The following is a 25,236-nucleotide window of genomic DNA, read 5'->3' as shown; positions in this document are numbered from 1 at the left end:
AAGAACACAAATCGGCTGCCAAAGTTTAGTCTAGACATGAAAGACCTATGTGGTCTGACTAGGGCTCAAGTTCTCATTGGCATTCAGTGAGTAATTGAGACTGCTAATAACTTCTCATGTTCGCTAACAAGGAAGCTGTTGGTTGTCTAAAAGAGCAGGTACCCAGGAGAGTGAGTTATATAACGCACAAATTTTCACTGGTGTGAAACTGGGCTACTATTAGAGGGATAAACAGTTTCCTGTCACATCCTACCCATGTTCTATGTTCACCAAAAAATAATAGGTAATACCACTTTATTTGACTTCAGAATTATTTAAAATAAGTTTAATATGTACATTTCACTAAACATCGACTGAGGCTAGCAAATGTTACATTAGTTATGCACCTACAATTACAACAAAACTGACATGTATGTTCATAAACTTTCATACAGTTGTGATCACAGTTGAACTACTAGACAGGAGATGAATAACAAAGAAAGTAAGAGTGGAGACAGCTTTGAATTTCAACTATGCTGACATGTAAAAAAAAAAAAAAAAGTACAAAACATACATATAAAATCGCAGAAGTCTCTCTTTGGAATGCTGAGGCAGTCCGGTTGCTGGTGGAGGTTACTAGTGAATTCTACTCATTCACAAAGGCATTTGGATTTTGCAAAGTTGATGCCTGGCTAATCAAGTTTATGTAAAGGTTTGTGTTTTGAAGCCTTTATTTTTTGTGGAGAAATAGACTTAGAATCACTCATTGCTTCAGAAATTGATTATGTAAAGTGGCCTAGTACTTAAAATCAGCTTGAAATTTTTGTTATACTTATCAATGAGGCAAAATGGCAATGCCGGATGTGAGACATCATTAGGGGGAAATCACAAAATTCTTTAGCCCATGTAACATTTTTATTGTGCTTTGAAATACATTTCTATGATTTTACTGGTATAACTGAACACAAGAAACCTAAATTTTCATATTTAATTGAGGTTGGGATACTATTTTTTAAAGTTCCTTTGTAAATAAGTGCATCTCTCCAACATAGGGTAAGTTCTCCTTTGGTAAAAGTTAAATCTGAACCCCATTTTTATATAGGCAGAACAAAATATTGCCTAGTGGATTGACCTGGGTACTGAACTCTTAATCATCCAACAGTCGCAAACTGGAAGAGCCCCAGCACTTGGGGTAAGTCTTGTGAGACTTTTCTATAGAATTATAAGCTTGATTTCAATACACAGTGGACAGAAATGAATACAGGGCCAAGGCGGAGCCTTGACATCTGGAGGTCTTTGCATTATTGATGCTGTTGGTCTGTCACCTGCCTGTGAGTTCTCTGAAGTGTATGGAAGAGTAATGGTAAATGATTCAGGGATGGGAGCTGTCTGGGCCTTCTCTAAAGGGAAAAGCCAGTCTCCAAGGTTAATATTGAAATGTGGCCTCTAGCCTGCCGTTCCCGAGCGGAAAGCACAGGGGGTGTTAGGCGGTGTGGATCTCAATGTCTTCTTTGGTGACAGAATGAAAGGGCTCTTTCCTGTAACCAGTTGCCCCAGGGGCTGAAACAGTGTGCTCCTCTACAAAGGACCTGATCATGTCATGCTGCATTCAAGGAGAGCCTAGCAAAAGGGCCAAACCTACTTGGCTGTGGTTTCTTGAAGCCTGGTGTGAAATTAAAGAGAAATAAGAGTGAAACAGAAAGGCTGGTCTAACACAAGACATTGACAATGCAACTTGGGCACCCCTGTCCGTGAGAAGTAAGTCTGTGCAGCTGTCCCTGGGGCGCTCTTCACTGACTAGAGGCACAGTCAAGTCTCTCATCATCCTTGGAGTTACTTCTGGAGAAAGGTCTGGATGTACATTTGCCTTTCAATCCACTGGACGAAGTAGGAAACATTGCTGTACACTCCAGGCCCCAGGACTTTGGAAAAGCAGACAGAGCCCCATGAAGTTAAGCCAAATAATGTCCACTGTCCTCCAGGTCTCTCGCAGACAAGGGGCCCGCCGCTGTCTCCCTGTGAAGAATTGCAATGTATGGTAGCCATGGGAGCTCAGAGCATCACATCATCCTGAGGACGCAATAAAGCCAAGCCCAGCTGAGCTAACGCGAAACTCTCCCACTGCTGATGTGGAGGGTGTCCTGCTTTCTGCTTCACAAGCAGGTTTTTGCAAGTGACTATTATAAGCTCTGAGCTTGACAAGGATTGGGATAGCTGAGAAAGAGATTTTTGTTATTTCTTTCCTTTAGTTGAAGACCATTTTTAGTTATTTCTTGCACTGACCAGTAAGTAAGTGAGTCATGAGGCCATAAATTAAGAAACTTTATGTATCAGCATGGACTAGCCCATCATCAAATCTCGTAACTAGAAATTTGCCAAAATGAAATTTGAACATTTTACCCCACTATTGGTACTACAAAATGTCCTAAAATATTTCTGTGTTTTCAATATTCTTGCTGTGTAAATGAATGCATTAAATATAACACACTTTGAAATCCCTTAATCTTCATAATAGTTCTAGTGATATTGTCATCTGGCATACTTGGGTAGAAAACAGCACTTACTGTTATTTATAGTGAGATATTTCATTTATTTACAGTCCATGTGCGATTTTAAATGCCTTGCTAACAAAGTTTAGATATTCCAGTTGAGTTTTGCTCAGTTCTTTTGTCCAAATACAGCTAACTAGGAAACACTATGGTGCTGGAGATATGAATATTTAAGTACACACTTGGAAAAATTTAGTAAGAGAGATGAATTCTGTACTGCCTGCCTCCAAGGAAAAGAGCATGTGCCACAAATGTCCTGCAGAATTCATGGTGTTCACTGTGTGAAGAATGAGACCCAACCTTGGAAGCTCGTCTGTGGTCTACCTATGTGGTGATATTTTAAGGAATCGTAGGAATGGTGTTTATCAGTGGTAAGCTAATCACTTTCCATATATTTGCTCATTCAATCTTTCAGAATGCCCCAAGAATTGATGCTGATTTTGATTCTGTACATCTGGCAGAGGATGGAATTGAAGTGCAAGGTGGGCAGTATGTTCACTGGCTCACCTCAGATTTGAACTTGGGCAATTTGGGCATCTTGCTCTCAGGAATGCTAATGGACATTGCTGCTATGAAAGCAAAATTAATTTTTTTTAATTTTTTGTTTATTTTTATTTATTTATTTATTTGAGAGTGACAGAGAGAGAAAGAGGCAGTTAGAGAGACAGAGAGAATGGGCACGCCAGGGCCTCCAGCCACTGCAGATGAATTCCAGACGGTTGCACCCCCTTGTGCATCTGGCTAACATGGATCCTGGGAAATCAAGCCTCGAACTGGGGTCCTTAGGGCTTCCCAGGCAAGTGCTTAACCACTAAGCCATCTCTCCAGCCCAATTAATTTTCTTTCTTTTCTTTTTCTTTTTCTTTTTCTTTTTCTTTTTTTTTTTGGAAGCAGGATCATGCTGTGTAGAAGTGGCTGGTCTTGTATACTTTATGTAGGCCTTGAACTCAGGGCAGTTTAAACTCTGTCAGCCTCCCAGGTGAGGGGAAGGCAGTTTGCACTGCCATGCTCTATGCAAAATTGAGTTTTTGACAGCGTCTTTTCAATATCCTAAGCGTAGACCCAGCAATGGAGCTAAACAATTGTTTTCTGCCTGAAAGTTTAACTTTTTTTTTTAGAGTAAAATGACCTGGACACATGCTTATTAGATTCACTTCTTAAAGATGCATGTCTCTGTCTACAAGATAAATACCAAGATGCTCAGTTATATAGGCTGAGCTATTCATTTTAGCAGAGAGCAGTGGCAAGGGGACCCAAGTAGACATCAATACCTCTTCCTTAACAGAGTTATCCAGATTATCACATAGTGTCACTGAGCCATGTTCTGCTGCCAGTTTCACGTACATGAAGAGGACATAATCTTTGTCTCAGGTCAGCTGAGAGTCTGCTTGGATGCGAAGGATAACCTTACAGGAAGACTAAACCTTTGGACGACTGAGGATTTCAGAAGACTGTGTGGTCACTTCCAGGCTGAGAGGAACAGAATTGCCTTTATGAAATGAGTGCTGTGAGCTGGCCTTAGAAAACCACTGTCTTTTTTTTTTTTTTGGATGGGGTTATAGGTCAAGAGTAATCAAGTTTCAAGTGAGACAAAGGCTAAAGATACCATTATTGCCCCATAGGTGATTTATCTTTTTTTTTTTTTTTTTTTTTGCTCTTTTATAATTGAACGTCATGCCAAAGTATATGTATGTTTGGCTTCAGTATTGGCCCATCTAAGTTACTGACCTCCACAGAGGGACCTGTGGCTTCTCCTGGACCATGTTAATGCAGTTAAGAAAGACTGGGCTGGAGAGATGGCTTACTGGTTCAGGCGCTTGCCTGCAAAGCCTAAGGACCTACGATCAGTTCCTCAGTATTCTCATAAGCCAGATGCATAAGGTGGCGCATGTGTCTGGAGCTTGTGTGGCCTAAAATAGAGGTTTTCGTGCAGACATTTGTTCCGGATCTAGCAAAAGGTAAGTGGTGTTTGTTTTGTGCCCGGCTTTGCTTTCTTTGCAGGGTTGAGGTACAGAGCATCTGGTGTGCATTTGAGAGGCCACAGCACTGAGCTCCACCCCAGCAGAAGCTGATGGGCCTCGGCTCCTGCTCCATGGCATGCTGTGATCATGCCAGGGTCTGGTGTGTGTTGCAGCTTTAATTTCGAGTAGTTTCCTTTCCCTTCCTTCCAAAGTTACCCAGACGTGCCGTATCTGAGGGTTAAAAGCACACAGGCATAGCCTGGGCCCTCATGGTTCTAATTTCACTTTCAACATGTTTCACACACTCTGGGAATTGGCATGTTGGCGCATGTCCCAATGCTATCAGACTAAGGGCTGACAATGTCCTCTGATGGCTCTCTGCTCCCTTGACAGCCAGGTTGGAGCTACGGTTACCATTTGCTCCTCATGATCAGGCTTGTCCTAGCCACCAAGATGGTTGAATGAGATTGAATGAAACAACTGTTTTCTTCCTGGCAACAATGTGCAATAAAGTTCCCACAGAGGTACATGGGCACAATCACGAGTTTCCATGGGCTCATAGAATGAACAGATGATTATCATCTCCCAGTTAGCAAGAAAGCAACTCACCATGCATGAGTCGACTGTGCCCGCCTCATATCCAGCACAGATCATCCGTGTGGTGATGGTCTTCATGTCGAAGTAGGACTGGCACTGCTCCAGAGAAATGATGCGGACCTCTCCCTCCTGCAGCTTAAAAGGCACTAAATGAAAACAACAACAGCAAAAACAAAAAACCCAAATATCACAAATAATGTAAGAACAAAGTGATCTAAAATCAGCCTGGGGGAAAAAAAATATGAACTGAGCATTTTGATATTGAGAGAACCACATTGTTCACTTGAATGCTACTTCAAAGGCAATTGTTACTCAGAAAATAAAAAAGAATTTTCTTTTTTTTAAATTTTTTTGTTCATTTTTATTTATTTATTTGACACAGAGAGAGAGAGAAAGAAAGGAAGAAAGAGTGAGAGAATGGGCGCGCCAGGGCCTCCAGCCACGCGAACGAACTCCAGACGCATGCACCCCCTTGTGCATGTGGCTAACATGGGTCCTGGGGAATCGAGCCTCAAACCGGATCCTTAGGCTTCACAGGCAAGCACTTAACTGCTAATCCATCTCTCTAGTCCCCAAAAAGAATTTTCTAATTAGAAATGTTCATAGCCATCACCTGATGAAACTCCTTATTTTTCTAATGAGAAAACTGAGGCCCAGACTGTCTAAATAACAACGTGGCTAACACTTTTCTCTCTCTGCCATGTTCTGTGTCAAATCAACAAATAAATGAGTAAACAATGAGAAGGGAGGGAAAAAGAGACCAAGACAGAGCTCTGCCTCAGACAGGAAGCTGCCACCTTGGCATTGGCTCAGCTCTGCCTGTCCCACTGTCTGGAAGCAAAAAAAGACCCACTAAATCCCACAGGCAAAGGTGGTGAAAACACATCTCACTACTTTTCCCATGGCCAGTATTGTGAAGTAAGAACCTTTAATCCTAGAGGATATGACAGATAGATGTCATGAGGACAATGCCATTCCTTCATGTCAACAGATAGAATGTGGAAATTCTCTCTTTTGTGAAAGTTGTTGAAGAAGAAAGTTGGATTTCTTGAAGCAAAGCATCATAAACCTCTTCTTTGGGGGGCAATGTACACCGTTAGACACATTGTCCTCTTAAGCAGCGATGAGGAAGCAGTAAATTAAAAAGAAATAATCAGGGCTGGAGAGATGGTCTAGTAGTTAAGGCGCTTGCCTGTGAAGCCTGAGAACTCATGTGGAAGTCTCCAGGTCCCACATAGCCAGACACACAGTGCTGCAAGTGCAATGTCACACGTGCACCACAAGGGGGCGCACGCATCTGGGGTTTGTTTGCAGCAGGCTGAAGACCCTGCCATGCCCATTCCCTCTCTCTCTCTCTCAATAGAAACAAAGAATCATTTGTCGGAAATTGATATGATGCAGGCAATGTCTCATGAGTGGTCAAAAGCAAGGCAACGAGGGATGGAGAGATGGCTTAGCGGTTAAGCGCTTTCCTGTGAAGCCTAAGGACCCCAGTTCGAGGCTCGGTTCCCCAGGTCCCACGTTAGCCAGATTCACAAGGGGGCGCACGCGTCTGGAGTTCGTTTGCAGTGGCTGGAAGCCCTGGCGCGCCCACTCTCTCTCTCTCCCTCTATCTGTCTTTCTCTCTGTGTCTGTCGCTCTCAAATAAATAAATTAAAAAAAAAAAATTTTAAAAAAAAGTGAGGCAATGGGAACACCAGCAGGTCCTTCTATGTGGTAGGCCAGGCGCACACACTGTAACATTGCCTTCAGTATTTAACACGAGATTTCTTTTAAAGTCACTGATTTGTTTTTCTATAAATGTTTTCTTTCCACTATTACTGATCATATAGACAAGATAACTCAAAACATATCTGAAAAAAATTTCAAGGAGAAAAAAGTCCCCTTGCATAGGCACAGGGGTGCACACCTTTAATCCCACTACTTGGGACAGTTGTGTGTTCGAGGCCAGCCTAGGACTACAGAGTGAGTTCCAGGTCAGCCTTGGCTAAAGTGGGATCCTACCTTGAAAAAAAAACATATGCAATTAATAAGTTCAATAGCAGGGTTCCATTCTTGAGAACCATGGCCAGCTCTTACAGGTAAAGCAAATGTCTCCTTGACTCAGTTCTTATTATAAACTTTACACAGGCCAAACAGGATGTCTTTTAAGAGGGCTGAAATTAAGTGCTATAAAACTTTCATGTCTATGTGTTTTGTGTGTTTAAATCATCTATAAAGCCAGTTTTTTAAAAAAAATAAATCCATCAAAACCTTTTAAGCAGAAATTCAGAGGCTACAAAGAACTCAAAACTAAAGCAGATTGTCAATAGGCCTGCCATGGTCCAGGGAACACTGTAGGGGAGGGTGTGGAAAGATTGTCAGAGCCACAGAGTGGGTGGGAATCCCCTGAGACACGTCCTCTACCACACCATAGAGACTGAGGTCTTCATGAGCCCACAGTGCATGCCACAACCTCACTGAGGAGAGCCCCAGGGCAATGGGAGCAGAAGTGAGGAGATAAAGGAGTATAATCTATTATAATATATACATATTATATATTATGCTATATATACAATGTATAATATATATAAATTATAATAATATATTACAAATAGAAAATCTAAAATGTAAGATATTAAATTGATTTTCTTTGTGCAAATTATGATACAGGTGTATTTGATTGAGACCAAGACACAGCACAGAATTTAGAATGGGACCATGCAGCCTGACTGGACGTGAAACTACCTAACCACGTGGTACCTCTGAGTGACCATCTCAGAGATAGCCCCAATCATGGTGGTGACCAGCCCGACCAGGGGCGATGGATGTGCCTCACCTTGCATGTCAGCTCCAAAACACTACTAAGTGCCTCCCAGGCGACGGGGGAGGAGGACGCTTGCTTTCCATTTAAGGTTAGCAGGTTTATGTGTTATGGTGGATTGCATCATCTCATAGAATAATGTGACACTTAACCCAAACATTTAACATGTATGGCTATATTTTTACAAGTGAAAACTAGGAAAATGACCAAAAGCTAGTGCTTTTCAACCACAAACTGATGATGCTGGCATATATATATGCATATATATAAATATATATATATATTTTAATTTATTCATTTGAGAGGGAGGGAGAGGGAGAACGAGTGAGCCAGAGAGAGAACGGGCACGCGAGGGTCTCCAGTCACTGCAAACAAACTCCAGATGCATGCACCCCCTTGTGCATCTGGCTTACATAGATCCTGGGGAATTGAACCTGGGTCCTTTGGCTTTGCAGGCAAGTGCCTTAACCACTAAGCCATCTCTCTATCAGACACTGCCAGGCACAGGCTGGAGCCTTCAGGAGCAGGGCCTGAGCTTCCAGGCACAGCTAAGGAGCCCCCTCCCCCGGCTACAGGAGGCCACACCCTCTCCAAGCCCAGCACACCTGAATTTAGGCTTTGCCCATAGCCCTGTGGCCTGGGGCCAGTTGCCTAGGAAACTCCTTATCAGCCAGCACCTTCACAGCCCATCCTCCTGAGACCCTAGATCACCTGACCACTGCCTCCCACACCATTGCCTGTGCTGGAATGAATGTCCCCATATGCTAATTAGGCATCAGCAGTGAATCTTGTGCATCCAATCCCTTTAGTTCCCGCCCCCTGCCCCCCCCCCCAGATGCTTATAAACACATTTCCCTGACAATAAACCGAGAGAGCTATTCACCGAAACTATCTCCAGAAAGTCTTTTACTTCTGCGCTTTCACCCACCCCCATTGCCTGGGACGCTTTTAGGGGACTGCAGCCAGCCCAAGGACCCAAGAACCCACATCGCTTCATCCCTTTCTAAAAAATATCTATAAGCCAGGCGTGGTGGTACACGCCTTTAATCCCAGCACTCAGGAGGCAGAGGTAGGAGGATCGCTGTGAGTTCGAGGCCACCCTGAAACTCCATAGTGAATTCCAGGTCAGCCTGGGCTAGAGTGAGACCCACCTCGAAAAACCAAAAAAAAAAAAAAAAAAAAAGAACAAAATATATATGTGTACATATATATATATATATATATATATATATATATATATATATATATATATATATATATTTGATGCTGGCGTACTTTTGTTGCCCATGTGACCCCAGCCTGTGATGTAGCAGTACGTGTCTGGTTCTAGATACTGCCCCCGGCCGGGTAAGCAGACTGGCCGCACGTAGCTGGTCTCATTGATGTCCTCGCTCAGCTCCACGATGCTGATGTCATAGTCCACCACGGCCCGGCTGTAGCGAGGGTGCACGATGATCTTCTTCACAAAGCGCGTCTGTGTGAACACGGTTGCGTGGTCCAGGTTGTTGATGCCAAATACTACTTTCCAAGCAGCAGCATTCTCTCTCCTGAAATAATTCAAGAGCATCCTCATCTCCACTTTGTCTTAATGATTACTTTAAAAAAAAATTATGGGGCTGGGAAGATGGCTTAGCAGTTAAGGCATTTGCCTGCAAAGCCAAAGAACCCAGGTTCGATTCCCCAGGACCCACGTTAGCCAGATGCACAAGGGGGCGCACGCGTCTGGAGTTCGTTTGCAGTGGCTGGAGGCCTTGGCGTGCCCATTCTCTCTCTCTCTCTCTCTCTTTCTCTCCTCTCTCTGTCTGTTTCTCTCTCTCACACACACACATGCACACACACAGATAAATAAAGTTTAAAAAAAACAATTTATGTATGTGAACAATGACAATTTCCCTGCCTACTTCCCCAGGTACCCAGATAAGAAAAATTCACATAGCGACCTCACTAAGGAATAGCTAAGTATTATTACTGTGGAAAGCAAAACTCATTGTTCTCCAATAGAATTATTCTATTCAGTCTTAAGGGCAGTTATTTATTTCATTGAATGAGAAAGATAATGAGTGGGGTGGTATAAATCTATCATCAGGTGGAGACAGGAGGATCACCATATGTTGAGGCCAGCCTAGTCTACAGAGTGAGTTCCAGTCCCTCAAGGGCTTCTGTGTGAGATTCCATATGAGAGAAAGAGGGAGAGAGAGAGGGGAACAGAGAGAGAGAGAAAGAGATGTAGAAAGAAAACAATAACTAAAAGTCAAGTGGTGGTTGGATAGATGACTCAGCAGTTAAAGGCACTTGCTTACAAAGTCTGATGTCCCAGGTTCAATTCCCCAGGACCCATGTAAAGTCAGATGCACAAGGTGGCGCATGTGTCTGGAGGTCGTTTGCAGAGCTGGAGCTGTGCTGCACCCATGTTTTCCCCTTCTCTCAAATAAATAGATAAAAATATTTTACAGGAAAAAAAGTAAAGTGGAAGAAAGAGAAAAAAGTGGAAACAAGGAGAAAACAGCCAGGATTATGGGATCCCTCAAAAAAAAAAAAAAAAACTCATAAATGCTTCAGAGAAATGCCAAGTTTTCAGGGCAGCCTTCTGCAAATTTCAAAGCCAAGGCATAAAATGATCACCTGTAACCTCCAATGGTAAATCTCAGATTCCCCCCTTTTTGTTTTAACTCTGATTCTTTTTTTGTTCATTTATTATTCTTTACAATATATTTTGTATGGATACATCATGTGTTGTTACCCGCTTTTCCCTCGTCCCTGCCCCCATTCCACTGGGGACGCTCCTCAGTGGGGTTGCAGGTGTTCCCCTTGGGGCTGTGGGTTTTGTGCTGTGGGAACAGCAGAAGGTTGCGAGGCCAAAGGAGATCAACTCCTCCTCACACTTCAGCCAAGCCACAGCTGAATCCACAGAGGAATCGGGGAGACGAGCAAGAGTGATGCTTCCATGCAAAACCTGATAGTCAGCACCAGGGTGAAGGAGACAGACCCTTAGGACACTCAGCACCTACCAAAGCAGAGATCCAGAGGCTCCTAAGAGCTCATCACTGAAGTAGACTTAAAATTCACCCACCACAGCTCAGGGAATTTTGCAGAAGAAGGAACGGAAAGATTGTAAGAGCCACAGGTTGAGACATCCTGCCCAGAGACATTCCCTCCCTCCCCAAATAACTGACTGCTGCTCCTTTCTTTTAATTAAACATTCATTAGCAATACTTTAGTCAGGTTTTATCCGAAACAGAGTCATACAGGACTCCTAACTCTAGAAAAGGGAGAGCAGCCGTTCAGAGGATATGAGTGATTCGCATCATAGTGATGTCATAAGCGACGGCAACTAACGGGCCCAGACATGGGGGCCTTTGACACCTGGGCCACATCTTCTCTGCTGAACTAGGAGACAAGCATCCACAGGTGTCGACCTGGGAGCCAGTGCTGGCCACGGGAGGGAGAGCTTGCCCGGCCGGGGGAGGCTTAACTTGGGAGTGAAGCAACGGCAGGTGGCAGGAGGGTATGTTCTCTTTGTTGGACAGGTGACAGTGAGTGAGTCCTCTGGGACAAAGCTATAGAAAACAGGCAGTTCTGTTGTACCTTGGTCCAGAACAAAACACAAGATGGACTTAATCAGCTGCACATGCTAAGTCTTTGACAGTCATACTGTAGAGGATTTTGCAAAACAAAACAAAACAAAAAAAAGATTACAAACACAAAAACTAAAATAAAAATTTGCCAGGCATGGTGGCACTCTCTTTAATCCCAGCACTTGGGAGGCAGAGGTAGGAGGATTGCTATGAGTTTAAGGCCAGTCTGGGTTTACAGAATGATTTCCAGGTCAGCCTGAGCTAGAGTGAGAGCCCACCTCGAAAAAAATAAAAAAATAAAAAAATCAGTCAATCAATAAATAAAGGCAGGCATGGTAATGTGTCTACAGCCTCTTACAGGAAGCATAACTTAATAGAAATGGTAATATTGACTACCAAATTCCTATGCCACCATCATGTGATTGCAGTAAGTGAAAAATGAAGAACCATCTAAGGTGTAAATGTGTAAGTTGAAAGCTTGTGATGAAAAACTTTTACCCATAACATGAACGGGAAATTATTTTAAAAGGAAAAATATTGAAGGAGAATTAAAATGGCTTCAGACTGAAATTATATGTAATAAGAGGAAAAATTGCTATCTGCTGCAGATAATTCAATATTGGTAGGTAAGTAAAAAAAAAAATTCCAATTTATTCATTCAAGGATAATGCTCCACCAGTAATTTTTTTAACATTTTATTTATTTATTTATTTGAGAGAGAAGGAAGGAGACTGAGAGACTGAGAATGGGCATGCTAGGGTCTCCAGCCACTGCAAACGAACTCCAGACATATGCCACCACATGCATCTGGCTTACGTGGGACCTGGAGAATTGAACTTGGGTCCTTAGGCTTCTCAGGCAAGCGCCCTAACCACTAAGCCATCTCTCCAGCCCTCCACAGGTAATATTCACAAAATTCATCTTTCATATAATCATACACACATGTGCCATATCACATATGCATATACACACACACATCCATACATACACACCACACACACACATATTATACAGTCCAAAACTTAGGAAAAGTTAGTGAGAGACCACTGACCCTCTGTAGATAAATTAATTTTCTTGGTTCTAGAACACTGTTTCCCCAACTACTAAAAGAACCAATGCGTAATAAATAAGAAACTCCAAGAATCAGCTTATTGACTAACATACATTTATTAAGACTAGAAAGTTTGTGACTCATACAATTATTTGACCAACGAGAGTCAGGCAGAATCAGCAGTTTTGTAAGGTCATGTAATGCACAGTGTTTATTTAAATGGACGCCTTATCTAAGCTGTGAAGTGTGTGTGTGTGCGTGTGCCTATGTGGGGTGTGTGAGTGTGAGTGTGTGTGTGTGGTAGGGGTCAGGTGCTTTGTGCCAGCAAGAGGAAGGCAACTGCGACACCATGTAATTGGATTGGGAAGTGATGACAGATAAGAAAGTCAGGCACTTGAGCAGCAGAGTCACTGAGAAATCAAGCTGGTGCTGAGCAGAAAACCTTCTCCCTGTAGCCCAGCCAACTGAAAGCTGGAAAAAGCTGTACTGTATGCACCCTCCTGGGAAACAGAAGTCATCAGTGGTGAAAACAGTGGTCACTGGAAGCCTCAAGTTTGGCCAGACAGGCCAAATGACTGAATGGGTGCAATAGTGGCATGTCTGCTCTGGGGGAAACCAACTGCTCTCTAGTTGGACTGAAGGCCCACTCTATGGGAAGGAATACATGTCTGGTAAACGAAAACCTAATCAAAAGCCTATGGCAAGGGAGGTCATGAGCCTTAGGGGTATAAAGACTGTTTTGTCTGTATAAATGCATATATTACTCTCACCAAATTGCCCTGAAAGCACTATACTTAATGTTCATATTCATATATTAATGCTACTCTCACTTCTGGTTAGAGAAACTTCTGTTTTCAGATGGCAATGACCACTGGGATGACCCAAAATACAACATAGTGCTGAGAAGAAGGGACAGAGGAGTGTCCAGCACTGAAACACCTCACACCCTCCAAGGCTCAGGGTCCATTGAGGAAGAGGTGGCAGAAAGAATGTAAGAGCCAAAGGCAGGGTACCACTCCTTACATGCAACCGTCCGGACAGAAATTGGCCTCAATATCCATGACCTACAGTGCCTAGCAATACCTTCACAAGACCCTCATAATAGGAGAAAAAGATGATGACATCAAATTAAAAGAGAGACTAATAGAGAGAGGGAGTAGAGTTATGAAGGGGAAGCAGGGGAGGGGAAGGAAATATCATGGTTTGTTTTAAGTATAGAAGTTGTCAATGATTTATATATATATATGAAAGTCAGGCACTGGATCCTGAAACATTCTGTGGCCTAAAAAAGAAAGAAAGAAAGAAAGAAAGAAAGAAAGAAAGAAAGAAAGAAAGAAAGAAAGAAAGAAAGGGAGAAAGAGAGAAAGAGAGAAAGAGAGAAAGAGAGAAAGAGAGGAAGGAAGGAAGGAAGGAAGGAAGGAAGGAAGGAAGGAAGGAAGGAAGGAAGGAAGGAAGGAAGAAACAGTGATAGGCTACTGAAATAAAAGAAAAGCAAAATAATCCTTTCTTAATAATCCTTTCTTAACCTAGAAGGAAAATGAAGAAAGAATTCTAGGAAGGGTAGAGTGGCCCAGTACCAGGGAGGATTCCAGTGAACCGAAAATCAAAACTTCCTCATTTGATTTGGCAAGGTGAGAGTCACCACAAGACTTTGGGAAGTGTCATTTCTATGTTGGTCTTGATGACAGTCCAACTATCACGTACTCGTGAGAAAATGAGATGTGGAAAGGGGAGGCAGCAACTACCGTAAGTACTTTTAGGAGGCTTTCCATGAACAGTAGACAACATGGAGCAATAAATACAGAAATGAAGAGGAGCGAGTTGAGGCCTTGTTGAGTCCCAGTTGTGAAGGGAATGGACCAGCACATAGGGAGAAATTGGTGCAAAGTAGAAATAACGATTTCAGGAGTAAAGTCTTTGAAAAGATGAAAAGGAACCAGATTGTTCTTGGCCATAAGAGAAACATCTCCCACTGTAACTCAGGGCGAAGTAAGAAATGTTTGAAGATAAAGGGATTTTTTTTTAAATGAAATGAGATAAAATGAGATGAAAGATATGATGGGCTGTATTTTATCCATGAAGACTGAGGAGAGATTTGAAGAAGGTGATGGAGATTTAGGGAGAGATAAACTATCAACCATCTTCTGGGGTCAAAGATAACTTTACTGGGCTGGAGAGGTGGCTTAGCAGTTAAGGCATTTGCCTGCAAAGCCTTAAGGACCCAGGTTCGATTCCCCAGGACTCACATAAGCCAGATGCACGAGGTGGCGCTTGTACGTGGAGTTTGTTTGCAGTGGCTGGAGGCCCTGGCACACCCTGCTACCTCTTTCTCCCCCCAGCCTTCTCTCTCTCCATTAAATAAATAAACTAAATTAAATAGATATATACAAAATAACTTTGCTATCAAAATTCCTTGGGAGGGTCCGTCTTACCAGATGTTCATTTGAGGTTCATGAACATACATTTGACAGGTGCTCAGGTAGCTCCTGGACGTGCGATATTCTCACACAATATATTTATATATAGATGTTATATTATATACATATAGTTATATTCATTAGAGAAGGGAGAATAATAGAGAATGCTTATATCTGGAGCAGAGCACTGGGAAGCATGGAATCAGGTCATAGTCACCCAGGAATGGTGGGGGATGGGGGACAGTTAAAAGTACTGTTGCTCACCTTCCAGTGACCAAGTACTGTGGATCCAAAGTGGAGAATTTCAGTGTCAGTGGACACTTTTGCTGGTGTGTGTGGATCAAACTCTCCCCATAGACAGAATGGAAAAGCAGACAATGAATGAGCTGCCTAGTTCGTAAGCACCAAGAAGATGCAGGGGGTGACTGGAAAGACGCAGCATGGCTACAATAGCCAATGAGAAACAAACCAGAGTTCTTGCTGCCTTTGCCGGGTGAATTATAAGACCATCAGATCAGGGCCAGTGGGCAAGCAAGGACATGGTTTGCTCTGCGGAGAATGAGAAAAGGCACTTTTCCTGAAATAGCAGGGAGTATCAAGGATGCGTAAGTGGATGTTGAAAGTCAGACATGGCTCCAATCTGTATTTTCTGACCAGTGGTCTCATTCTTTTCATAAATGCTTACATAAAAAAATAGACAATGTAGCCTGAGCCAGAGTGAGACCCTACCTCGAAAAACCAAAAAAAAAAAAAAAAAAAAAAAAAAAACAGACAATGTGGGGCTGGAGAGATGGCTTAGCGGTTAAGCGTTTGCCTATGAAGACCAAGGACCCCGGTTCGAGGCTTGATTCCCCAGGACCCACGTTAGCTAGATGCACAAGGGGGTGCATGCATCTGGAGTTAGTTTGCAGTGGCTGGAGGCCCTGGCGCGTCCATTCTCTCGTTCTCTCTATCTACCTATTTCTCTGCCTGATGCTCTCAAATAAATAAATAATAAGTAAAATTTTTAAAAATTAGACATTGTGCTTTGCACTTTGGAGGTCTTCCTAGTGTGTCTGGCAGAAAGATCCAGGGATGGAAACATTGATGGTGTTGGCAAAAGGGCAGGTTCAATGTCCCCTGGAAACCATGTCATCTTGGGATAGGAAAGATGTTAGGAGACTGGTGGCCTGAGGCCATGGGGCAGAAATGCAGCCATGCAATGAAAAATCTTGTCGAAGAGCTGGTGTGGTACAGAGATCACAACATCGGTGTTATGGCAGGCACAGGGTTGAGGACTGTGGTCCTACCACAGGATGACATCTTTTTCTGTGTAAGTTCTTCAGAAAAGAATTAGATGCTTCTTAGCCTCCCTAGAGCTGTATCAGTCTGGAATGTTCATCTTTTAGTCTTCCAGAATTGAAAGGCAGGGAAATTGCTTGCTGGATTAATTACCCTTGAAAGCCAAAGTCTTCCTTCCTTGAACTTGAATTGGTACTGAAGCATACATGGCTCAATCTTAATAATAATACGTTCCTCATTTTTATTTGGTAGTTTTACTTTTAAGAAAGAGGGGGAGAGGAAGAGGCAGAGAGCAGGAGAGAGCAAGAGAGAGAATAGGCTCACCAGGACCTGCAGTGTGCTGGGTACGAGCTCCAGACACGTGCGCCCTCTTGTGGCGCATGTGCAGCACTGCGTACTTGAAGCACCGAGCCGCTGGCTGCATGGGACCTGGAGATTTCAACACAAGTTCTTAGGCTTCACAGGCAAGCACCTTAACTGCTAAGCCATCTCTCCAGCCCTCATTTGGCATTTAAAAAATATATTTTATTTATTTATTTGAGAGAGACAGAGCAAGAAAGAGGCAGAGAGAGAAAGCAAGAGAAGGAGTGTGTGTGTGTGTGTGTGTGTGTGTGTGTGTGTGTGTGTTTGCTCACGTGTGTATGGGAGTCACAGGGCTTCCTGCCACTGCAAACAAACTCCAGATGCATGCACCACACCACTTTGTGCATCTGGCTCTATGTGGACACTGTGGAACCAAACCCGGGCCATCAGGCTTTTGTAAGCAAGTACCTTTAGCTGCTGAGCCATCTCTCCATCCCTCATCAGGTATTTTCAAATACTCTCCATGGATGAGCAAAACACTTTCCCCAACACCAATATAATTAAAAGAGACAGGCCAAGAAGCCCTACAGATGGGTTGTGCTGGGCCTTACCCAAGCATGGGATAGGGCTTTAAAGTAAATCTCTACAACTACAGAGATGGATGGCTCCCACACAGAACAGGCCTCACAATTAGAAGCTCTGAAAACCCCCGCAGTGCCATGGGAGAGAACATAAACCAGGACAGGGGCTTTGTGAGTACACATCCCAGCTGGGCCATGTGCAGACGGGCAGGCCCCTCTGAACCTCCTCGGGGCCTCTGACACCATATCCATTTCAGTCATCATAAGCACAGACTTCTTCCTTATTGCAAACCTTCCTCTTAACTGTACAGATCCTTCAGTGACAGGAAGCTTTAATACCACATGTGGCGAAATACGGCAAAAGCGGCCCGTGGCTTGGATTAATATAAGCATATTAGGAGTGTGGTTTCCTTAAAGAGCTGTTGGAGGTAATCACCTTTTGATGATTGTGTGTGTGTGTGTTTTTTTTTTTTTTTCCAATATAACCTTCTGCCCATTGTGGAGTAACAAAGCAGAACTGGAAAAAACATCTGGAAACACCTGGCCCCTTCCAGAGCACTAATATTACAGCGCACTTCTTAACATACTCTGCAGACTCGTCCAATCATTCTGGGTCTTGCTGATGTTTGGATTGATTGTTATGTATTGTTTTTCCAAAACAAACAAACAAAAAAGAGCAAGCAAGTAACTTCATACACACATTTCCATTTTATCATCACCTGTCATCCAAGTACATGCTTAAACGTCTATCTTCTCACTACGTGTCTCACAGAACCAAGTAGGCATCCGTCTCTGTGTTTCTCATTCACAGCTAAATATGTGTTCCCAATCACCTTCTAGAAGCAAACGTACCAGCGGGAGAGTAGCTTTGCATAAGAGGAGTTTTGTAATGCTGTTAAAATAACGGCAAGTTGAAAGTTACCAAGATATGCATCAACCGAAGACTAATAGATCATGTGTGATAAATCTATATTTCACAGAATTTAGCTTCCAAAAAAGAATGAGCTAGACCTGGAGTTATGTCAGTTGGCCTGGTGGTACACAAATGACGTACATTGTCACAACAAGGGGAAAAAACTACCAGACATGTAATTTCAATTACGAAAAGAAACAATGACACCCTGTAGAAAATGAATGTGTCTCAATCCATGGAGGAATGTTCACCATTCACTAGGCTATGTAGGGCTTACCTCCAGGACGATGAGAAAGCAGCAGAAAGGGGGTGCAGAAGGACTTAAATAGTCCTAGCAATGCGCAAAAGCACTCAGACCACAGAGACAGGAAGAAAGGCAGCGCGTATGGCTTGCAGCCAGAGTTTTGTAGCAATATTTCTTAAAACATTTAATTCATTTGAGAGGGAGAAAGAGACAGATAGGAGAGAGAGAGAGAGCGCCAGGGCTTCCAGCAGCTGCAAACGAACTCCAGGCTTGTGCGCCCTTGTACATCGGACATATGTGGGTCCTGAGGAATTGAACCTGGTCCTTTGGTATTGCAGGCAAGCGCCTTGGCTGCTTAAGCCATCTCTCTAGCCCAGCAACATTTTTTTTTTTTTTTTTTTAAAGATACGCTTGCCTCTATCAGGATTTTAACTGATTGCTTCCAGGCACAATTCTTAAGGCTTTACATAGACTATCTCATTACATGCCTATGTCAGGTTTCTTGTGAGGAAGGGACTGTTAGGATGCATGCTAGTTTGTGTTTCTCATAGAACACTGACTACTTGCAAATATTATACAAAGGTACTCTGCTTCCCAAACTACCTCCCGCTTGTTTTTAATCTGAACATCATTGTACTATCCAAATCCGCCATCTCTATTTAAATCCATGTGTGTCTCTAGAACAGAGGTAGGTTCTGGCTGGGGAGTGATTCTTTTTTTTTAAAAAAAAATATTTTATTTATTTTATTTGAGAGAGAGAGAGAGGCAGATAGAGAGAAAGAGAGAATGGGTGCACCAGGTCCTCCAGCCACTGCAAACGAACTCCATCCAGACCCATGCGCTCCCTTGTGCATCTGGCTGACGTGGGTCCTGAGGAATCCAGCTGGGGTCCTTAGGCATCACAGGAAAACTCCTTAAACCGCTAAGCCATTTCACCAGCCCCAGAGTGACTCTTTTGAACGTCTTTCTTTCCTCCCCTTTTAGACCTTAACTCGTGACTATGATGCATCCATTGTCCACCCGTGGATGGCACAGACAGAGGATGCAATGACAAAGGGAGCAAGATCTCTGCAGGTCCGGGTGTGGGGAGGAGAACAGCTGTGTGAGGTTTACCACGAAATGGCTTCACGGAGTCACACATGCCACCGATCATTCCCAAGTGACGAAGGATCTTATACAGGACAAGCAACAACAAAAAAGAGAGACAGAGAGAGAGAAGAAAGAAAGAGAAACAATCAGCTCACCCTTCAAAGCAGTGGGCCACCGTCAGCGCCCACTTCTTGGCAATGAGGACACAGCCACAGATGTGCCCACTGGGTCCACTCTGCAGGGAGCACTGCCACGGCCACCTTCCCGGACGGCTCGTCCGACCCCCGAGGATCCTCTTGCTCATCCGGGCAGCAGGGCGACGCCCACAGTCTACCAAGGCGCAGGACTCAGAGCTTGACTCCCATCGCCCTACAAAAGTGATCACTCCCCGCCCCCAGAAACCAGCCCAGCACAAGTAAGGTCCTATCCCACGACACCAATCCCCTCACCTGGTGTAGTACACAGAAGAGAAATCTTACTTCTGCTCTGACAAGACTGCCTGGATTTGGAAACAAGAGGGGGCACAGCGTTAAGTTGCATGATAGGTTCCACTTTTTTGTTGTTGTTTTTTTAATTTATTTGAGAGCGACAGAGAGAGAGATTGAAAGAGAAAGCCTCCAGCCACTGCAAACGAACTCCAGACGTGCGCCCCCTTGTGCATCTGGCTAACACGGGTCCTGGGGAGCCGAGCCTTGAACCAGGGTCCTTAAGCTTCACAGGCAAGCGCTTAACCTGTAAGCCATCTCTCCAGCCCTAGGTTCCACTCTTAATGGAGGTCACATTCTCTGAGCCACCATAATCTCAGTGCGAGAATCTTTAAGGCAGGTTTGTGACCAGATACTAAATTGTGGGTATCCTGGAGATCATAGTCTTTATTTACTTGTTTTACATGTTTATTATTTCACATTTTTGGAAAGGGGCATTTTTTGTAATGAAGCTTCACTCATCATCTTAGATGATGGTCCCATTATAACATAGATTCAACCCATGATTCTGAAGGTCAGAAATGGTGGGCAGAAGTGTTCTGCTTCCTAGAATCTGTGGTGAGAAAGGGCATGTCACATTTTTAAAAATATATTTTATTTATTTATTTGAGAGAGAAAGAGGTAGAGCGTGAAAGAGAGAGAGAGAAAGAACAGGCATGCCAGGGCCTCCAGCCACTGCAAAGGAACTCCAGATGCGGGTGCATCTGGCTTATGTGGGTCCTGGACAATCAAACCAGGAGCCTTCGGCTTTGCAGGCAAGTGCCTTAACCGCTAAGCCATCTCTCCAGCCCGGGCATGTCACATTTTTATGGTGATGGGTATGTTCCTCCCAAAAGCTGAGAAGTACTCTGAGAGGAATAACATGTTACTAAAAACCTAGTGGGCAGGAGAGATGGCTTATTGGTTAAGGTGCTTGCCTGTGAAGCCCAAAGACCCAAGTTCAATTTCCCCGTACCCACATAAGCGAGATGCACAATCTGGAGTTTGTCTGCACATTTGCAGTGGCTTGAGGCCCTGGCACATCCATTCTCTATCTGTCCCTCTCTCTCTCAAAGAAACAAATAAAATATTTAAAAAACATATAAAAAACAGGTAAGATGATGGAACACTTAACTAGAAAAACGAATCTTACCCATACTATCAAAGTTGAATTATAGGGATAATAAGAGTTTGCAGGAGAAAGGGAGATTGAATTTATCCCATATAATTCTAGATGGCATGACCAGAAATAGCTGATGGGCTTATTGCAAGTATAGGGCTAGGGAAGGAGGAACTTTCTAAAACTCTCAGTTAAAATTTGAAGGCAAGGGCGTGGGCTGTGTTTAAGGATCTCTCTGTGATTGCCCTAGAGAATTCAGTTTGGGGCAGGTTAAATTGTGATCAATAATTGTTCTTCTATTCATAAAACATTGATTCACAGTGTAAGTTAAAAAGAAATGAAACATGTTGAGACTCGCAAAAAATACCTGGAATCCTAGGTATGTCACATTTAAAAACATTTATCCCTGTATACTTCATTTCAGCATGCTCCAAGTCTTCATTTTGAAGAGTTACTACATTTTAAATATATCTGGGCATATATAACTATTAGCATATAATAAATTATGTAATATAGGAAAATCTAATTTTCTTTATACCTTCCCATAATCTAGTCTGCTTCTCTCCCTCCCACCCCCCTCTCTATTTTCCCTATACCTCATTATCCTTAATATTTGCACCACTTCAAAGTATCTGGGATTAATTTTCTGTATCATCCTAGAGCGTCTCAATATACCCAAATGATAGATTGATAGATGTTCCTTGGGATGAAAGCCCATCTTTTCTGTTACTTACTCTTTTTTTTTTTTTTTTTTTTTTTTTTTTTTTTTTTTTTGCTTTTTGAGAGGTAGGGTCTAATTTTAGCTCAGGCTGACCTGGATTCACTGTGTAGTCTCAGGCTGGCCTCAAACTGTCAGCAATCCTCCTACCTCTGCCTCCAGAGTGCTGGGATTAAAGGCATGTGCCACCACACCTGGCTGACGGTTATTGACTTTTATATTCCTTAAAAACCTATGCCTGAACCTGCCAAAAATATACTCAATAATTAGTTGTTATTTGTTAGGCTAAAAATCCATAGCTTTTAGGAATAACAGTAATCAAAGACTATCTAACCCAGCCCTTTGCAACAAGCAGGACCAGAACCAGGTCTTCCCACTGACATCTTGGAATGAGTTATTTATTCATTCATTTGACTTGAAGAGCTAAAAATCACAAACTTGAAAGATGCAGGTCATTACCTGGAAAAAAATAAAAAGGGGCTTTACTCAACAAAAATATTCAGAAATGTAGGTGCACAGTTTGGTTGATGAGGAACATCTAAAGTGTTTCCAAGGGCATGACCCATCTTTAGTTTTCTTCTTCCTTGGGGCTCTTAGGAAGTAATTTCCCTAGCACTTATCATAATAAGCTCTAAAGTCAAATCAATTTAATTTCCATTCAAAAATTGTCACCCTCTGTGGGCTATGAATTTTGAGCTGATTAAGTATTCGGAACTTCAGTTTTCTAAGATATAAACATTGGGTAATTATCCATACTTCATGAGTCTATTGCAAGAGTAATCTAGATAAAGCTACCTATAAGGTAATAAAAGCTTAATAAGAGGCCATTCTTGCCATTTACTTTCCTCCCAGAGCCCACCCTTAAACAAGGGGGACAGGCTTGTTCAAGATGTCATCAGGTGGCGGGGGGAGACTTCTATGCACTGGTAAAGGTGCGTAACTTAATCTCACTTTCTATTTTTTTCTCAGACAATAACATTTAGTATTACTATTCCATTATCCTCTGTTAACTAGTGCTACATAGAGTCTGTAGAAAGTGCAGATATGAGTTCAAAATAGGACTGAATAACACCACCTTAGAACCTATGCTCTTCCCCTCTCACTGTGATGTATTCTATCGTTCTGATTAATGAAAGATGTAATTTTCTGAAATAAAAAAGAACCATGTCTAGAAAGAAGAAATAAAGCCAACGAATGCTGAAATGTAGAGATCAACTGCCATCCCATGAACTCTCTTTACTGAAGTCAAATTTGTATTATCCCATGTTAAAAATCACAGGGTATGCTCTCATGGTAAGCTCTTGCCCCACAATCTGACTCCAGCTCTGATGAAGGCATTCTTACCCGCGTACCAGCAGCTCCTGCAAGGTGGTCTCATTGAGATTCTTCCAGTCCGGGTGCAACCTCAGCAGCTGCTGGCCTTTCTGTGCTTGTATCGACTCCATCACAGATGGTTGTCTGGTATAAGGCAAATGCTAGATAAATATTCTAAATACAACCATCTTTGCATTGTCACTATTTAGCATTCACTTGCTTCTTTTTTTTTAATTTTTATTTATTTATTTGAGAGCGAGAGACACAGAGAGAAAGACAGATAGAGGGAGAGAGAGAGAATGGGCACGCCAGGGCTTCCAGCCTCTGCAAACGAACTCCAGACGCGTGCGCCCCCTTGTGCATCTGGCTAACGTGGGACCTGGGGAGCCGAGCCTTGAACCGGGGTCCTTAGGCTTCATAGGCAAGCGCTTAACCGCTAAGCCATCTCTCCAGCCCTCACTTGCTTCTTAAAAATAAATATCCAGGGCTGGCAAGATGGCTTCGTGGTTAAGGAACTTGCCTACAAAGCCTAAGGACCCATGTTCAACTCTCCAGATCCCACGTTAGCCAGATGCACAAAGGTGAGGCAAGTGCAGGGTTGCACATGCCCACTAGGTGGCATAAGCACCTGGAGTTCAATTGCAGTGGCTGAGACCCTGGCATGCCAATTCTCTTTCTCTCTAAACATTATAAAAGATTAATTAATTAAATAAATATCCAATAGTAAATCAATACTTCAAGAGAAGCACCTGTCTTAGGAAAATTTGGCATAAAACATGATTAGCAGTAGGGAACACTGTTAAAATTCTACACAGGGCCGGGCATGGTGGCACACGCCTTTACTCCCAGCACTCAGGAGGCAGAGGTAGGAGGATCTCCATGAGTTTGAGGCCACCCTGATACTCCATAGTGAATTCCAGGTCAGCCTGAGCTAGAGTGAGACCCTACCTTGAAAAACCAAAAAAAGAGAAAAAGTCTACACAGGTATTGTACTTACCTTCAAGTTGCTGGGATAAAGCACCCAACCCAAAGCAGCTGATAGGATTTATTTTGGCTTACAGATTTATTTTGACTCCCAGGGAAATCATGATGGCTGGGTAAAACATGCCGTAGAAGGTGGAAAACAGCCGCAGGAGAATGAGCTGAACTCACACTGGCCAGCTAGGAGCCAGTAAGTCTCAAGTTCCACCCCCAGCAACACACCTCCTCCAGTAAGGCTCCACCTCCCAAACTACCGCCACAAGGGGACCAAACATTCTTAACACATGGGCTTATAAGACACATCTGATTCAAACCATGGTAACAGGTAATACCAAAAAAAAAAAAAAAAAAATCAAATGATTTTAGCTGTCTTAGTCATTCTCTCTATAGACCTTTATTTGAATGTCATAAGGTGTTAGAATTCTAACATCTATAAAAAAAATTCCAACAACCAGAAATCAGGATTAACTTTAAGCAGGGATCAAAAAAATAATATTCATTTAGCTTTCACTGTCTCTTCTTCTCTTGCCCATTGTAATCTAAAATATAACCATGCCTTAAAATAAAATAAAAGTATGAAGAATCAATGGTCATTTAGTATCTATTTAGATAGTATAAAATTGAAAGTGGGTTTTTTCCCGCAACATATCACAAAATCTTCACGTTCTGAAAATAATGGAGGACTCTAGGAAAGAACCACTATAAGATTATTGTGCTAATGATATTCTCACTCCATCTCCAAAAGTACTTTCTTGTGAATGTCATATTCAGTCACACAAATAAAAACTGCTGAGCTGGAGAGATGGCTGAGTGGTTAAGTGCTTGCCTGTGAAGCCTAAGGACCCCAGTTCAAGGCTCGATTCCCCAGGACCCATGTTAGCACAAGGTGGCGCATGCATCTGGAGTTTGTTTGCAGTGGCTGGAGGCCCTGGTGCAGCCATTCTCTCTCCCTCTCTCTCTCTCTCTCCCTCTCTCTCTCTCTCTCTCTCTCTCTCTCTCTCTCTTTCTCTGTCTCTTTCTCTGTCTGCTGCTCTCAAATAAATAAATAAAAATAAAACAAACAAAACTGCTACACTATGCAAAATTTAAGTCTTAAGCATAAAATATTTAGGTTCTGTCTCTCCTGATATAATCTGTTCTTCCTTCAGCAGATGCATATCCGAGGGAAACCAGACTCTCAGATACTTCGAGGAAGGACTCCACAGAGAACTGCAAATGGGGTGTTTTGGCATTTCATCTATGCACTTCCACACAAGAAAAGTGATCCATGTGGAGTTTTAAATTACATCAAGTGGA

At 42.8% G+C, this 25,236-nt stretch overlaps 1 protein-coding gene across 1 annotated transcript in view; it reads right to left on the bottom strand.

Annotated features, from left to right (window-relative positions):
• Window positions 1–1,100: 1,100 nt before the first annotated feature.
• LOC101603302 (atrial natriuretic peptide-converting enzyme) overlaps window positions 1,101–25,236 on the bottom strand; it is a 115,404-nt gene continuing 91,268 nt past the window's right edge. Inside the window, exons 15-20 of the mRNA XM_045161242.1 lie at window positions 22,990–23,103; window positions 19,793–19,842; window positions 19,499–19,673; window positions 9,165–9,436; window positions 5,099–5,232; window positions 1,101–1,995 (exon numbers count right to left, since the gene is read on the bottom strand). Of these exons, the coding sequence (XP_045017177.1) occupies window positions 1,813–1,995; window positions 5,099–5,232; window positions 9,165–9,436; window positions 19,499–19,673; window positions 19,793–19,842; window positions 22,990–23,103 (928 nt within the window). The 3' untranslated portion in view covers window positions 1,101–1,812. The remainder of the gene's footprint in view (window positions 1,996–5,098; window positions 5,233–9,164; window positions 9,437–19,498; window positions 19,674–19,792; window positions 19,843–22,989; window positions 23,104–25,236) is intronic.

Source organism: Jaculus jaculus, chromosome 11 (genome assembly GCF_020740685.1).
Source record: "Jaculus jaculus isolate mJacJac1 chromosome 11, mJacJac1.mat.Y.cur, whole genome shotgun sequence".
Lineage (NCBI taxonomy): Eukaryota > Metazoa > Chordata > Mammalia > Rodentia > Dipodidae > Jaculus > Jaculus jaculus.
The sequence above is the reverse complement of the archived record's forward strand: the minus strand, read 5'-3'. Positions and strand labels throughout refer to the sequence as shown.